Raw genomic sequence first — 16857 nt, forward strand, 5'->3', positions numbered from 1 at the left:
TGAACTATTAATATGTTTTAAGGAAAAAAAGAGATAGTACTTAGTTATAAGAAGTCACTTGAAGGCTTCCATCACTAATTATTATTTTAAGCAAGTTCCACACAGCCTTAATGGACCTCAGGTTTTACTTCTATACAGTAAAGGTAAAAACCCTTTTTTTAGCCTACCAGAAATACTATGGGGCACAAATGATTAAAACATCTTATAAAACCTGCTTTGCAAGTGAAGTGCTCAACATACATTGCTCTTTTAACTAGAAGGAAAACTAGATTATAGCTATATTGGTAAGTAGAAAAAAAATTAATGCTATTCCAAGTATTGCTCTATATAAATCTAAATAAAAATGCCCTACCATTAGAAAATGTAGTTTGTGAAAATATAGGTCTATACTCAAAAACATTTAGTCCAAAAATCCATTTGGAATTTTTTTTTTCTGGTACACACTGGCACAGAATCATAATGAAATGTCACAGGAGGAGTCAAATTTCAAACCCTAGTTTTAAATTTAATATAATAAACTTTGTTTTCCCTCAGCAATATCTGAGATTTCTGGATAATCTGATGCCCAAATGAAAAATAAGCTCTGAAAGTTCTTATTGGCAAAAAAGTAATTCCAATAAATAGCCTCAATAAAAACATATAGGAAATGTGATAACTTTAGAAATAAATGGACACAGACAATATGGAAAGCGTGTTAATACAAATTTCAAATAATGTTTGACCTTGAATTTTAAAAACAGCTGCACAGCCAGTCATCAGCAACAAACATACTAGTATTGGAATAATACAGAGAAGGTTAGCATGATCCATGTGCAAGGATGACATGCAAATTCATAAATCATTCCATATTTTTGCATGGGGCATTTTTAGGGCAGGGTAACTATTCTATATGGTTCTATAATGGTGGATATTATACATTTGTCAACCGTACAACACAGTGAACCTAATGCAAACAACAGAGTTAACAATTTATCAATATTGGTTATCAATTGTTAATAAATGAACAATATTAATATGAGATGTTAATGACAGTAGAAATTTTATGTGTGTTAATATGGCAACTTTGTACTTTATGCACAATTTTTCTGGGTACCTAAAACTTAAATATATTAGGGGGAAAAAGCTGAACCTCAAATAATGATAACACCCAAAACAAAACAAAAACAAAACCAGCTGCATAACTTTAGCACCCTCTCCAAGTGACCCAGAATACAAAGTGTTAATACCTGCATCTTTCTGGAGAGTCTTCTCTATCTTTCCTCCGGAACTTGCTGATGGTGTCATCAATTGTGCTTCCAATTTTATCACTCAGTTCACCTAATTTATCACTGAATGGAAAAGCACTTTTGTTTTTATCCCACTCCTCATCCCATTTTGATTTGGGTTCAGGATCATATCTTTCACCTATATAAGCATTAAAAAGAGAAGCAACTCTAAGGATATTAAATTCAGAAGGTATCTACAGTTCTTATTTCTGAAGCTTTTCCTCATAATAAAATAGTTTTCAAAGGAAAACAGAAAGCTCCCACAGTGCTGAATCAACACAATTACAGCAAGGCACAGCATGTACTGCCAGTCATTAGGTGGCAGGAATGCAGATTCAAAAGCTTTTATTTATGAAAACTTGCATGACCTTAATGCATAGCACAGCATTGTCAGGAAGTTCTTAAAGGCTGCTGGAAGGAGTAGAGGGAAACACAAGAACCACAACAGGCTATATAAGCAAAGGAGAAATGGAAATCTTTCTGTTTTCACAAAAGTCACTTAATGAATTATATTTCATTCCTGTCTCTCAAGGATTTTTCAATTATTAGGAAAGTACTGGATGGCAAAGTCTCCTAAAGCACAAGATATAGGATGCTACATATCCCAATGTGCTGTAAAGACTCATAAATGTCATTCCTTAGTATCTAACTAGACATATAACTCAATGGACTTCATGACATGAGAAAGCATCTTTTAATTACAATAACAAGAAAAAAATATTCTAACTACCAAAAGCTACACAGACTGGAATCATGAAGTATGCTCAAGCAGTTCAGAACAAACATATGCTGGGACTAGCAAAACCTATGGAGCCTCAGTGAATTTGAGCATGAAGGGAATAGATCATGGCAGTGAACAAAAAACCCCAAAATGTCAAGATCTGTTTTCATCCTTGACCTTGGGGTCCAAAGGAGAGAAAGGAATTATGAACATTAAAGGGAACTTTTCCATTTCCCTGTCCATATCCAAACTCAAACTTGAGGCAAGAATAGAAGGTACAGAGAAGCCATGAGGTTAAAGAGAAGAAAACATTGAAAATTAAGACAGGTTGGAGAAAAAGGGGAAGAGCAATGAGAAATAACATAATACAAATGTGGCTAAGAGATCTTTTGTTTTGAACTTTGGTTAACAAGTTCTGATGGCATATATGTCCTTTGGAGATTGAATAAAACCATTTACTGAGTTGTCTGCTAAAACAACAAAGTCAAAATTTTCTGTAAGAGCTTGAGGATTTTAAAATATGTCTACTAATCTGAAAGTGACCACCAACTTGAACAAAACATGAATAAAGCTTATTAAATTTAAACCAGGATGGTTTTATTAAAATGGTGGTTTTTCTAATAATGTACATTTCAATGACAATGTGATAAACCAGACTGAAATTTTTTTTTTTTACCAGAAAAATCAAAGTAGATGAAAACTAAACTGGTTATTGTGGTAGATGTCATACTAAATGTGTGCCAAAGATACTGGATATTGGCAGGATATTATCTGATGTCAAAATAAAAAACACACACACATATAAAATAGTTAAAGTTGATTAGTCAGGTCTCTGAAAATAATTTATAAAAGAATGTGATGCAATAGATAGGATGTACAACTCATCTCCACTGCAAATACTGTATATTAGTTCACTGTGACTGACTCTGAAAACTTATTCAATTTTCTAAATTTTTCTAATTCTACATTGTGCTGGTAAAAAGGAGGATTCTAAGCAAGTAGAATGAGGAAATAAGTTGCAAAGAGCAATTTCTACTAAAAAACACATTAAATTGCTATAGCTAGTTTGAAAAAGTTAAAGAACAAAAATTACTTAGACAAATAATCTAAAAATGTCTTATTCCCCTAAACAAATAAAAACTCCAAAACATATTTATGTGATTTATTTAATATAAATATTTTTTCCAGATTCACAAATTCCCTTTTGATGCTGATACATAAAGAAATTTTTTTGCTGTTAGAAACATCCTCTAACAGCTAGTTAAGTGCAGTATTTTTTCTTGTGGGCAAGAAAGCAGAGTTGCAAAGGAGTGAAAATATTCTTTTATCCTAGTTGGTAATCATAAGACAAGAAATAGAAAGTTTTCACACAGTTCCAATGATGAGTTATAACTTCTCAGTATAATCCAAATATAAACAATTCAGATATGGGTGGGGAGAGTTGGAAAGCCCCAATATGCAGTTAAGTATACAGAGCACTGTGTCCACAAAATGACTAGGGGTGACCAGAGCTCCAGTAGAGCCGAGACCAAAGAGACATACTCTGATACTTTCTGTATGTTTCAAGCATCTAGTGATCTATTTTAGGCAAACTATGATTACATTAAAAATAAACACGGGAGCTCTGCTAGGTAGCTCAGTTGGTTGGAGTGTTGTCCCGTACACCAAAAGGTTGCGGGTTTGATTCCTGGTCAGGAAATATTCCCAGGTTGGTGGTTAAAACCTCAGTCAAGATGCATACAGGAGGCAACAGGGTGATGTTTCTCTCACATCAATGTTTCTCTTTCCCTCTCCTCCTCCCTCCCTCTTTTTCTAAAATCAATAAACATATCCTCAGTGAGGATATAAATAAAATAAACATAGGAGATGAATGTTCTAGCTGCTCTGAAATGTGTTAGGAACAATACAATGATAGGCCTGATGAAAACTGATGGTACTGCCAGTCACCTTTTTCTATGGCAAATTAATGCACTGCCTAATGAAGGGAAAAAACTGAGGCTGAACTAACTTATAGGAATATTAGTATCTATTTTTGGCCCAAAACAGCTAAATTGGTTTCAAATTAGAAAGATCATCTCTTGATCAAAATTCATATTTTTATGCGCTAAATGGTGAATTAGAGAAATCCTTATTTTAAAGAATGATAATCCCAAGAGAGCAGGATATATAGTTTTATTGCAGTCATTTAACAATTAATGGTTAAAATCATATTCTTGAATCCACCAAAGTAAAAAATAAAGAGATTCCTAAAATTCATGTAACAGGAGCTGAAATGACTATTATGTATATTTCAGTATTCTATGTATTCCTAAAAAAATAGCATTTTGGTCTTTCCTATTTCAATGATTCTTAAAATACATCCCAGAAGCTAAATTGATATTTAGGTGCCAGTCTGTTTTTGATACTCACTGTATCTGAATCCTCCAACACTGTCTGAGGAAACCCCAACATATTTGTCTTTGTTCTTCTTTGCTTTCTTTCGCTCTTCACGAAGCCTGTCGTCATCCTGGGCAAATTCAACCAATTCTTTAACCTTCTGGCGAATATTTATACCTTGATCCTTGCCATGCTCATCTGTGAGGATGGTAAGGGAGAAACAAAACCTTAAGAATTTAGTTAATCTGTATCGAATTCTTCAACACAAAAAACAGGCATGAAAATTTCAACATAAAAAACTAACTTCAATATTTTAAAAGAGGCAAAATGTGTTGTTAAAATTTGTCATTTCCTCATCAGCAAATTCTAAGGTTTGAGATGCAAATTTGGTTTGTTAAGAGCCTGTAAAGGTTAACTATAAAGGACCAGAGATAATAATGCTATGCAAGATCAATTAAAGATCCACTAAGAAGGATTACTAATAATGATCATATGAAATGGACTTATATCCATGAATGTTATTTTCTTTTTCAATAATATTTTAACAAAACAAAAAGCAAAACTCATTTCAGTCATTAAAATTCACAATTAATGACTGAAAAGTACCCACCCCCAATTCCTTGGTTTTCCCAATACAAGTTTGAAAACACTAATTACCAGAATTTAGTATAGCTGAAAACTGAATTTTAAAGTGCTTTCAACTGGGGTACACTACAAAATGAAATGTGGTTCATTCTGTATCCTCTTTCACATTCCAAACACACTCTGGCCTTGCTGCCTTTGCACAGTAAATATTATTTGGTGGAGGAAGAGAATCCCCAGCTTCAAACAGATGTGTGTGTTTTGGAGCTCTAACCTTTTCTTCCCATCTGATTAAAGCTATTCCTTTATGGACACCACAGGGGACCAGTCTCCAGTGCATATTTTAATATAAACCCGAACACTCATGTTGTGTTGGTTCTGTTGTTATTAGCCAGTCTTTTCTGCAAGTTCTTGTCTTCACTAATTAATACTCTAGGGCCCCACGTCTTGGATTCTGCACTCGTCACACAACCAGCAACAGTCACATTCTAATTAGAGAGGAGAAGCTTCTAAGCTGGTTCAGGTGACTGACAACTCCAACTACTGTTTTAATTTGCTTATAAGGTTTTTCTATTGCTCACCTACAAAGTGGTAATTTTCCAGGGATCGCAAATCATAAATGTGTTCTCTGGCACTTGTAACAACACGCTCTGATCCATTCCTTATGAGGTAAGCTAGGAGCAGCAATGACTGTAAAAATAAAACGCACCAAATGATTTAACAAAATAAATACTGGTAGAGCTTTGGTAAATGGTTAAAAAAATAATCCCGACATTAGCAAATAAATAATCTTCATGAGGGGAGAGGAAACTCTTTGTGTGTATTAAACTTTATACAGTCTAAAACTTATCAATTTGAAGTTCCCCTTATACCAAGCACTATCCACTGAATACCATGTGTCAGAAGATTAAAAATAAAATTCAGATGTTAAGAAATATTTGAATGTATGATATAAATGAATACTAAACTTTCAGAAAGCTGGCTCAGTTTTTACTTTTCATCTGGGCATTATGGAAGTGTAATTAGTTAGAACGTTAGTTTAAAGAGAACAACTATATAGTAATTATAAGATCCCACAGCATTTTCCACAGATAAAATTTAATTTTGGGGGTTAATAATATGGCTTTTGTTTCAAACACTTGCTGCTAACAAATAAAGAGGGGTAAAAACGTTTATGAGGTTTCTTTTTGAGGTGATGAAAATGTTCTGGTATTAGATAGTGGTGAATACTGCACAGTTACATTAAAAGAACTGAATTGTGCATTTTGATCTTAACTTTGCTTGAAACAAACCTCACATAAAGGTAAGATGTATAAAAATTTAGCTAAGTTGGCAAAATTGAGTGGTAAAAACCCTCCCTCTACCAGGAACTATTCTTGATTTATTTTTTTATTTTGTGTTATTATTTATTTTTTCTTTATTGTTGAGAGTATTACAGATGTGTCCCCTAAAAAGTAGTTTACACAAGATTATTTTTAACTCTAATTTAAAAAATTTAATTTACAGAAATTTTAACTATTTTATCACAACTACTGTACAAGTTGAGGAAATGACAGTGAATGTTTTCAGAAACAAACAGCATACAAAACATGTAACTAAAACATTGTTTTCCAATCCTGAAAGCCAGAAATATTGTTTTCAAAATTTCAAATATAAATATTATACACCATTTTCGAAAGCATATTAGAACTTATTCCAAGAAGCAAGAAAATTATGGTGGGAAAGGAAGAAGAGATGACTATCTTGTCTTAATATTCTCGATTATATTAGGAGATCAAAACAGGTTCTCTAACTTTATTTTAAACTAACATTTTTGGTGCAGAATATAATAATACTGTTATAAGGCAAAATTTTATGTAGAGATGACAAACCATATTAAACTAAGGTTTTCATCTTAATTGCTCATACACTAAATATGCATACTACTATAGATTCATTACTTCTGATATGCATAAATGTTTTTAGTTGGAAAAATTTTAACCTATAAAATAAAAAATTCAACATTTAGAAGTAGTATTAATATTATTTTAAAACATTTTAAGAATAGTTGTTCATGGTAACTAGAAAACAGAACACAAATACCTGTTTTAGGATATTCTAGGATTTATTGTCACTTATGAACATACACCTTAAAATTTCAAGCATTCTTTTTAAACATGTTAAGTAATAAAAACAGACTAATGCCCATACCTTATAAACTCTTCTCCAATTTTTTTTGTTGTCTTTTAACATTCGTGACCAAAGCATATTCATAAGTTCTGGAAATTGTTCATACATAAATGTAGCCCTGAAAAGAGAATAATTTTCCTTGCAATATGTTAATTTTGACAGTAGATGGCAGGCTTGTTCTAAGTTACTATGTTTTCCTAAAGAGCCTTAAAAAAGGTAAGCTTAATTAAAAAAATTTAATGATATGCTTCCTTAAAAGTGTTTTTCCTATATTTTGTATAATATCTAGTACATTTATAAACCCCAATAACAAATATTATATTTTACAAGTCTTCAAATGTTCATAAGTTTATTTCAAGTTATTTTATACACATGTCAAACTTTTACATGGTAAGTTACAGTAAGTCTTTAAACTTCATTGACAAAAATTTTTGCTTTACTTTTTTGAGCTAATTTTTAAAGGGAATGGATCCGGTGTAAAAAAACTTCCTCCATTAATATTTGAATGATTATGCAAAATTTCTATCTGGCAGCTAAACGACTTAAAACTGAAAGCAAATTTCCCATTTCTATGTAAAGATACTTGCATTCTTTCTGCACTGCTGAGTCAAATTATAACTTACTTGGCAATCTCTCCCATGAGTTGCCCAGAAGGTCCCCAAGGATCATCATTCGTTGCTTCTCGAACCTTAGACTCGATCTCTGAATAATTCATAACCACATTGGTGCTGCAAAGGAAAAAAAATGCACGCACATACGCACAAAGATTAGCATCAAAATGTGAGAAACACATGAAAACTTAATAATGACACTACTGGTTGTCCTAATGAGATACCTCTACAGGGTGGAAAAGAAAATACCTTCTATGCACCAGCTACCCTGAGGACACTATATAGCACATTTAAGTTATCTTTAAGAAGATTTTACTATTCCATTACTCTTCAAGGATACTGATAATAGATTATATTAGAACTGGCATAAGTCTAGTAAAAAATGGTTTGGGGTCAAATTAAAAAGAAAATTGAACATGATAGAGTTTATTATAAACTGAAGTTGTCAGTTTCCTGACTAGAACTGGTTTACATGCAGTCTGAAATTTCTGGCTTACAGAAATTCTGGAAATTAATTGACAAAATTATATAACAGCTGAACATTATTTATATTTTTTTAAAAAAGCAATAACAAATAAAACACTCCAAAAAAATGTTTAGAACCACTTTGAACATTTAACTGTAAACACTTAATCTTTTTAACTTATATACATTTTGAACCTCACTATATAGTCACTGTAACCCACACTTTTAATGGCTATAGGATATTCCATCAGGAGATTGTATGATAATCATTTAACTTTCACTTAGACTTCATCAGTGGTCAAGAACATGGCTTCTAGGAGTCAGAAAAATCTCATTCCAATCACTTTGTAACCTTTGACAAAACTATTTTGATTCTTTCTAACTCAGCTTCTTCAAATGCAAAATTAGAATAAGATTACTAATTCAAAGGGAGCATATCAAATGGTACTTAATTATTAGCACAGTGTCTGACATATAGGAAGTCCTTAATATGTTAGCTATTATGCTTTTATTCTTAAAGATAATAATCACCTATTAGAATTTTAAAATATTAAATATTTTTATAAAAAAATGATTAAAGAGTACCTTAAATTTAAAACATCAGATGGCAAAACTGCTTGATATTTAAAGCAATTTCACATACTTATACGGATTTAAGAATTCAAAGATATGCTGAGGAGTAAAGAAATCCTCTGAAAATGTGACACACTATACCACCATTAATTTGACATCTAAAGTTCCAATTGTTACTAAACAATTGTTACAATAGATGACAATGAATATGGTAATTCAAATCTCCCACTTAAAATTAATTCTTAGAAATAATGAGAAATCAGAATTTGGTAACTATTACTTAAATAGACCCAACTTTTGCTGTATAGTTTTTCAGCCATCAAACAATTTTACTGTTAAAATAAGAAAGGTTTGATTAAAATTGGCAACTGAATCTTTCTCGAACACAACAAAAGATAAATTTCAGATTTACTGAAAACACTTCAATTTATTTTGAAGGAACAGACTAGTTATAAACAGTTTTGGGTCAAATTTTAAAAGAACCATTATGCATATAATTATGACTTGTATAATTATGAATTATACAAATCACAGAATAAACCCGACTTCTAGATTTACATCCAAAATACTGTTCTACTAAGGAAGAAAAGCAAAACACTATTATTTTCTTTTAAATCTTGGAAAATTAGTATGATAAAATAAATACAAGTTATTTCCCTGGGGTTAAAATAAAACACAATCTCCACTGCCTCCTTTAAAATTTAATACTATTAATGAGTGAACTTACATAAAAATCCACTAATGATTCTATTGACAATAATTTTATGTATAAAGAGAATAATCATATTTTTTCCTAATTTTGTCAACAATGGAACCAAAATAAAATCAAGGCAGCCAATGACAGATTTGCAATTTAAGATGCCACAAAATGATTGATTTCAGAATGCTTTTGTTTGTCCTACTGGCTGAAGAATGTGTGGCGTAGGCAGTTAAAAGTGTCAAAATGCAGCTGTGGGAATGAACAATAGCAATTAGGATTATAGTTCATCCAAGCATTTCATTATCAAGAATGCACTTGCAATCTGTTTGCATTGTTTAATTTGAGGATAAGATGAAAGAAGTTAATCTCTCAGTCCATACTCCTGAAATATTTCACGAGAGCCTTAAATGCTGTTGCTTTCAGAACACTGCTCTCCTTGTTCAAGCCACAAAAGCCCATGGGTCAAATGAGAAAGGTCCTGTTTCCGTAACCCTTCACAAAATTCTTAGCTGAAGGCCTGTGGGTTGGAATATTGTGTGTTTAGAAGGAGAGGTGGCAGAGAGCCAAGAATTTAAGAATCTCCTTATTTCCTTGGTTCCAAAAACAATGGGAACTATGCAAAATGACAACTTGCCATTAAAACAGACGTACAATATCGTTATAAGGTATATCCACAGAAAGATATGGCAATAATAACAACAACAAAATAACAAAATGAGAACACTTCCACGAAGAGAAGCAGGCTCTATTTTAAAGTCATTTTCCAATAAATCTTGCTTCAGAAACTGGAAAGAATTCTCTTAAGATGAGATCTAATCACGAAGAATTTCAAAACAAAGTATTTTTAAGACTCATTCAATTCAGAAACAAATGTAAACTAAAACAAAACAACACTGTATAGTTTGGCCTTTTTCCAGGTCATTCAAAAATAACTATTTCTAAAAAGGTAGAAATGGCATTTTGATCTTTCCTTTCCCATGTTTTCTATTGCCCTCAATCCACACCCTACCCATAATTCCGGTGACCTTTAAAAAAAAGGAAAAACCCTCCCTCCCTCCAAAAAGAAAAGTTAAAAAAAATTATGTCCAGATGTGAAAGGAAAAAGCAGCTAATTTATTCCCTAAACTTCCCATGATTGACACAAATGTTTAAAAATGGATATTTCAGACACTAGAGGGGGCTCTCTCATCAGTTTTTTAAAACATAAAATTCAGACAAAGGTCTCTGATCTATTCTGCAAACAAAATTATAAGAAACTAGTGACCTGGTGCACTGATTCGTGCCCATTGAAAGGAAATTAATTAGAAGGTGAGTGAGATGGGCCGGACACGTCCTGGAGCCAACCTCCTGCAGTCCCTCCCCAGCATCTGTGAGTGAGCAGGGTCCCTCCAGCAGGTGGGGTCCCTCGGCCTGGCCGAAACTGGCTCTCCGACATCCCCCAAGGAGTCCTAGAGTACGAGAGGGCATTCTGCAAAGTTGCTGTTGTACAGGTTGTGGAATGCAAACGCAAGTGTGCAGTAAACCAGATTCGGGGTCAACAGTGCCCCAGCAACAACATAACCCATGGCCGAAGGTGGAATCATGTGACCCTGTGAAGAATCAGGTGCCCTCCTCTCTGGTTTCAGGGTGTGTCACCCCAGAACCACAGCTGCCAAGTCACTGCAGCTCGGCAGCTCCTGCGTTGAGTGTCTGTCCCCTGGTGATCAGTGTGCATCATAGCAACCGGTCAGACGATAGGAGAGACACTTAGCATATTAGCCTTTTATATATATATAGATTATACCAAAGAATATAAGCTGATCATGTCCTGAAGATTTTACCTTTAAGCAATACTGAACAATTGTTTTTTCCAAGGATAAAATCCACAATTAAAATCATTATTTCTTTTATTTGTAAAACTGCTAATTGCTTCCACAGTTCTTTCACAGTTTACTTTTGTTCCTCACAAACCCTAGTAAATAGGTAGGACAAAATTAAGAGTCCCCAGTGAGTATACTTAACTCCAGACAACCCAGCACCTCTCACTCACTGGATCTTTAATGCCGACTGCTAAAACTTACTGTCTGCAAGCTCTATACACATGCTTCATGGCTGCGTGAACATAGACCAAGTTCAATTAGTTGAGGGTTGATTCCTCAATCTGTAAATTATTAATGTTCACTTTAGCCTTCCTCTTTATTCCCCATTTTCTGCTTATTTCACCACTCACTAATGATAAAATATCAAGTTACTTTACTTGACAACAGTTTGAGTCCAGGTTTTAGAAGCAAAAATTGGTTGAAAGTAAAAGCTAAAATGGGCTTTTACTTACAAATGGTCAATGCTTCTAATCTGCATTAAGAAAAATCAATAAAATGGTAAGAAAAATATTTGTATAGTCATTTATAATTTTTCTGTCAAAAGTTCAAAAATAGGCTTTATTAAAACAAAACTATACACTACAGGAAAAGTAAAGTATAAGTGTAATCCAGTACTAACTACTAACAAAGGAATAAGGAAATTAAAACGGAATGATGTAAGAAATATTTTTTCCAGCTTGCCTTTTGAATTTTACTTTTTTTAAAAATGGATTCAAATGTGTCTACATTTCTAATATAGTTTTTTCTTTTTGTTTTAAACTTATTATAAATACTTCATTCACTCCAAGGTCAGGAAAATATTTAGCAGTATTTTCTTTTGGATCTTTAAACTTCTATTTTATCGTACACATGCATACTCCCATCCACACTTAAGACACAGAGGGTCAGAGAAACAGAAAACAGGCAGCAAAAGACAAAGACAGCTCAAAATAATGGTTTTAAATAATAGTATGTTTTTCTTACAACTTTGCTGAATTTTCCAAAATTACCCCATGAACATATTGTAATCAAAGGAAATTATTAAATATCATTAAAAATATAAATCAAATAATATATCATTAGCTACACTTTAACTCTGTAAAGGGAAATAAGCATCATGATAGACCACATGAGGGGAAGTATTATTTATACTTCTAATGTTTACTTTTACTAACTAAAATATATGTATATGTACTAAAATATATATACAAATCAAGTTCTATGTATGTAAAACTACAGGACATAATTTAAGTACCTACTATTGGTATTAAAAATTATTTTTAAAAACTATATATTAGGGAAGAATGATTCCTGAAAATAAAGCCTTTATTTAAAAGTTACTTTTCAGCCCTGGCGGGTTTGGTTCAGTGGATGGAGCGTCGGCCTTCGGACTGGGGGGTCCCAGGTTTGGTTCCCGTCAAGGGCATGCACCTTGGTTGCAGACACATCCCCAGTGGGGGGGGTGCGTGAGGCAGCTGATCGATGTTTCTCTCTCATCGATGTTTCTAACTCTCTATTCCTCTCCCTTCCTCTCTGTAAAAAATCAATAAAATATATTTTTTTAAAAAGTTACTTTTAGTCAATGAAGGAAAAATACCACATGATCTCACTCATTCATGGATAATAGAGACCATTATAAACTTTTGAACAATAATAGATACAGAGGCAGAGCTGCCTCAAACAGGTTGTCAAACTGCAGCGGGAAGGCCGGGGAGGGTTGGGGGGCAGGAGGTAGGGGGGTAAGAGATCAACTAAAGGACTTGTATGCATGCATATAAGCATAACCAGTGGACATAAGACATTGGGGGATAGGGGAGGCTAGGGGACTGTCTAGGGCGGGGGGATAAAATGGACACATATGTAATACCCTTTGTAATACTTTAAGCAATAAATTAAAAAAAATAAAAAAAAATAAAGTTCCATTAAAGTATATATACATGGAAAAAAAAAAAAGTTACTTTTAATCTCAATGCCACAGAGTCAGATGATACTTTTATGATTTAGGTAAAATTATTATGCTCCTTGTAAAGTATCAATCTTTAAAAAAAACCTTTTAAAAATAATAAAACATCTATAAAATGAATAATGAAGAAAGTTTTCTGAGTTAACAAATCATTCAAGCCAGGAAAATTTGTTATATAGGGTATCCCCCCAAAATGTATACACACTTTGAATAATTATAAAGGCAGTGTTTATTAAAATACATTTCATTTTCAAAATTGAGCCACTAGCTCTTAAAGTGTGTATGCATTTTGGGGGTAAACCCTTTATTTTTAAAATAATCTTTCTAGCAAAAACATTAGGGAAGTAGTTTTAAGAATACCAGCTCTAAAAGCTTGATAATGGACCCTGTGATATTCATTTTTCATCAGGAAAGGGTTTTCACCATGTTATCCTTATTTGCAAGCTGAACATTTTATAGATTCAATACTCACATTTTAAAACCAAGTTATATGTTGTTATAGTTCTGTAAAGAACATCAAATTTATGGTCAATAATAAGAACTCCAGTACTCCCAAACTGAACAAACATAGTTTTTGTTGTTAGCAGAAAATGTGAGGCTGTACAGAAATGGTGTGAGGGAGGTGGAAAAGCTGATTCAACCTCTTGGCTGGATATTTGCTACTCATCAAAAAAAAAAAAAAGTATTTTCTTGATCTGAAAATGCAACACAAAACAATGGAAACTGTCTTAACACAAGCAGTGGTTCAATAGAAGAATCAATGCTACTGAAGCAAATGTTATCATATTTGATTATATAGTAGCTTAGTTATAAAACTGCCACCATGCTAAGACAAGATTAAAACTACAGCCCCTTCTTCTTAAAAAAAAAAAAAAAAATGAATGAGGAGAGAGGGAAAATATTATATTTATAACAACTCCTTAGTAAAGAAGTTAAGAAACTCACTCAGGATCACATGTTGGTAAGTGGCAATAGATGTTCAAACTTTGTTAGGTTTTCTAATTCCAAAGCCCATTTTCTATTGTGCCATTATGCCTTAAAATCAGAGAATTACTAATATAAGCTGACCTACATGAAAAGCCTACTAATTAATATATAAGATAATATCACAAACTGTGATACTAAAAGAACTAAATGCTGATTTAATATTTCAAAAGACCTAAAAAATACATTCTAAGTTATGGAAATTATATTTTCTTTGGCTTTAGTAAATATTAAATACGAACTATTCAACTGAAAAGGAGGAAACCAATGTACCCTCTTCCTCTTAAAAGTAGGGCAAAGAAAATGGGGAAAACTGAAATTAAAGATATCTAAAGTATGAGGCTGCCTTATCCATTCTCCTGCAGTAACACGACTTCAGAAAAGAGTAATCTGATAAGTTAAAAATCACATATCTTTTATGTGGGAAGCTCACGTGCATATTATTTATGACTTCACCTATTTACATAAAGGATTATGCACCTTCTGTTTTCCTCTTCACTTTTCAAAACAGAACATTAAAATGCCAAATGCTGAAATATGAATTTGCACTGAAGTATTATACCTCATCCTTTGGCTATCAGTCAAAAAACAAAACTAAATTAAATACAAATAAACACTGTAGAGCAGTTTACTTACTGACAGGTTTTGTTGAGGGAGGAGGGGAGTCCCATAGTCCTTTTTAAGGATCAAGAATAAGTCTAGATACTCAAAGAGCAAGTTAGACACAATGACTAGATACATAAAACATTTTAAAAACATGGCACAAACAGAAAAACTGCCTAAGTCAAACTTAAGCTGTCTGCCTACTAGTATATGACATTAAAACCCCAGAAGATGTTGTGAAGATGTTGTATTAATGTTCAAAACACCATGTCAATTGTTCCCTCCCATAATGATATAAGACAACAGAAAACTACCCCTAGTTAATGTTAACTATTTTTGAAATACCCAATTGACTTAAGCTGTAAGAAAATGGAAGACTGCATACTCTTTTCTAAGCCAAAAGCCATTCTCACATTAAGTCTACTACCGAATCCTTTGATCCATTCAGACCAATGATAGGCTTCCACTTCAGTAATAATTCAGTCCAGTATTACCATGGGGGTGGAGAAGTAAACTACAGAATTTTAATCATTCTTGATGTTTTCCTATTACTGAACATTGTTGACTGTTACGGGACTCTCAGAAGTTTCAGATGTGTCTAGTTAGTTTGAGCCTGTGCAAACTGTTATTGAATTAGTACTGGAAGTTTTCCTGGAATGTTAGATGAACTCTTCTGTAAGCAAGGGTTATTCCTATAATCTTAACTCAAAATTTTAGACTGCACTTGTGTTACTTACAGATAAAGTAGAAAGATAAATTCTATAAAACTCTTTTCTATAAAAGTACTTATTTTTCAGGGCTTTGGGGATGGGTGGGGAGCAAATTAAACACCAACACTACTCTGCAGGTAGAAAAAAACTATAAAAATAAGCCCTAACATTCTTGAAAGACTACCTTAACACCTTTGTGTATCTTCAAAGTTATGAAAATGAAAATGTTTGTACAGACTCCAATCTCCCAGATTCGAACAAGAGTTAAAGTATTCTGTGCGTACTAGACTTATTCAGCACAGGGAAACTAATATTTAAATTCACCAAGTTTTATTTTTCAGGTAAGAACTTTTGCATGGAGAGCACTTTTCATAAACTTTTTATTGAGTTTGTTTAGATTTGACTGTGTCATTAACCCAAGGTACCACCAAACCTGGTGCTCCTCTCTAAGTATATGTAAAGCTTCTATTTTCTATCTGTGAATCATCATTTTCTTAGGCTCTGCCAGGTTCACTATTAGTACTGGAGGTTGGCTTTCTTTGTTTTTCACAAAGAAGTTAAATTCTCACCACAGTCCTAGAACTGGAGCACAACAAAGCTGTGAGGTAGATGCCTATGACTAGCTCAGCTAGGTGGCCTGTTTCCACACATGCAAGTCAAATCTGGATCAAAACAAAGTTATATATTATTTTCTTTTATGAATTTTCTAGATGTTTTAAACAGAAAAATCTATCAAGAATCTACTGTATTTTAGAAAGGTGAACAGTTTCATAGGAAATGTAACATAAAAAATTTAATCTAAAAACTTTTACAGTAACTAACATTAACCTACTAGTATTTATAACATACTTTCTCTTCTAATCTCTAAAAATAGTCATTGTAGATTATCTGTATTCCCAAATGATATCTTTATCTAAATATTTCACGCTTAAAAACCAACATTCCAAATCCACACAATTTCAAATTGTGCATTAAAGAAATAAGTACTCAGTCCCTTGCTTACAGAAGAGTTCATCTAACATTCCAGGAAAACTTCCAGTACTAATTCATTATCAGGTTGCATGGGCCCAAACTAACTATACACCATCTGAAACTTCTGAGAGTCACAAAAACTGATTATGTTCATCACTTAAGTACAAAATTGTTCTAAAATGTAAAAATTCTGTTCACAGAATAAATCCTATGAATTTACTAGAGGCCTGGTGCACGGATTCAGGCACAGGTGGGGTCCGGCTAGCCCGCCCCATGGGGACCAATCAGGGCTGGGCTGGCTGAGGGGAGGGGCTGTGGGTGGTTG

General features: G+C 33.0%; 1 protein-coding gene across 4 annotated transcripts in view; it reads right to left on the bottom strand.

Annotated features, from left to right (window-relative positions):
* CLINT1 (clathrin interactor 1) overlaps positions 1-16857 on the bottom strand; it is a 54850-nt gene that overhangs the window by 21398 nt on the left and 16595 nt on the right. For all 4 annotated transcript variants that reach the window (XM_081092657.1, XM_081092656.1, XM_081092655.1 and 1 more), the window contains exons 2-6: positions 7737-7841; positions 7135-7231; positions 5526-5634; positions 4396-4560; positions 1227-1404 (exon numbers count right to left, since the gene is read on the bottom strand). In XM_081092657.1, the coding sequence (XP_080948783.1) occupies positions 1227-1404; positions 4396-4560; positions 5526-5634; positions 7135-7231; positions 7737-7841 (654 nt within the window). The remainder of the gene's footprint in view (positions 1-1226; positions 1405-4395; positions 4561-5525; positions 5635-7134; positions 7232-7736; positions 7842-16857) is intronic.

The sequence above is a fragment of the Myotis nattereri genome, assembly GCF_964212035.1.
Source record: "Myotis nattereri genome assembly, chromosome: 5".
In the NCBI taxonomy this organism is placed as follows: Eukaryota; Metazoa; Chordata; class Mammalia; order Chiroptera; family Vespertilionidae; genus Myotis; species Myotis nattereri.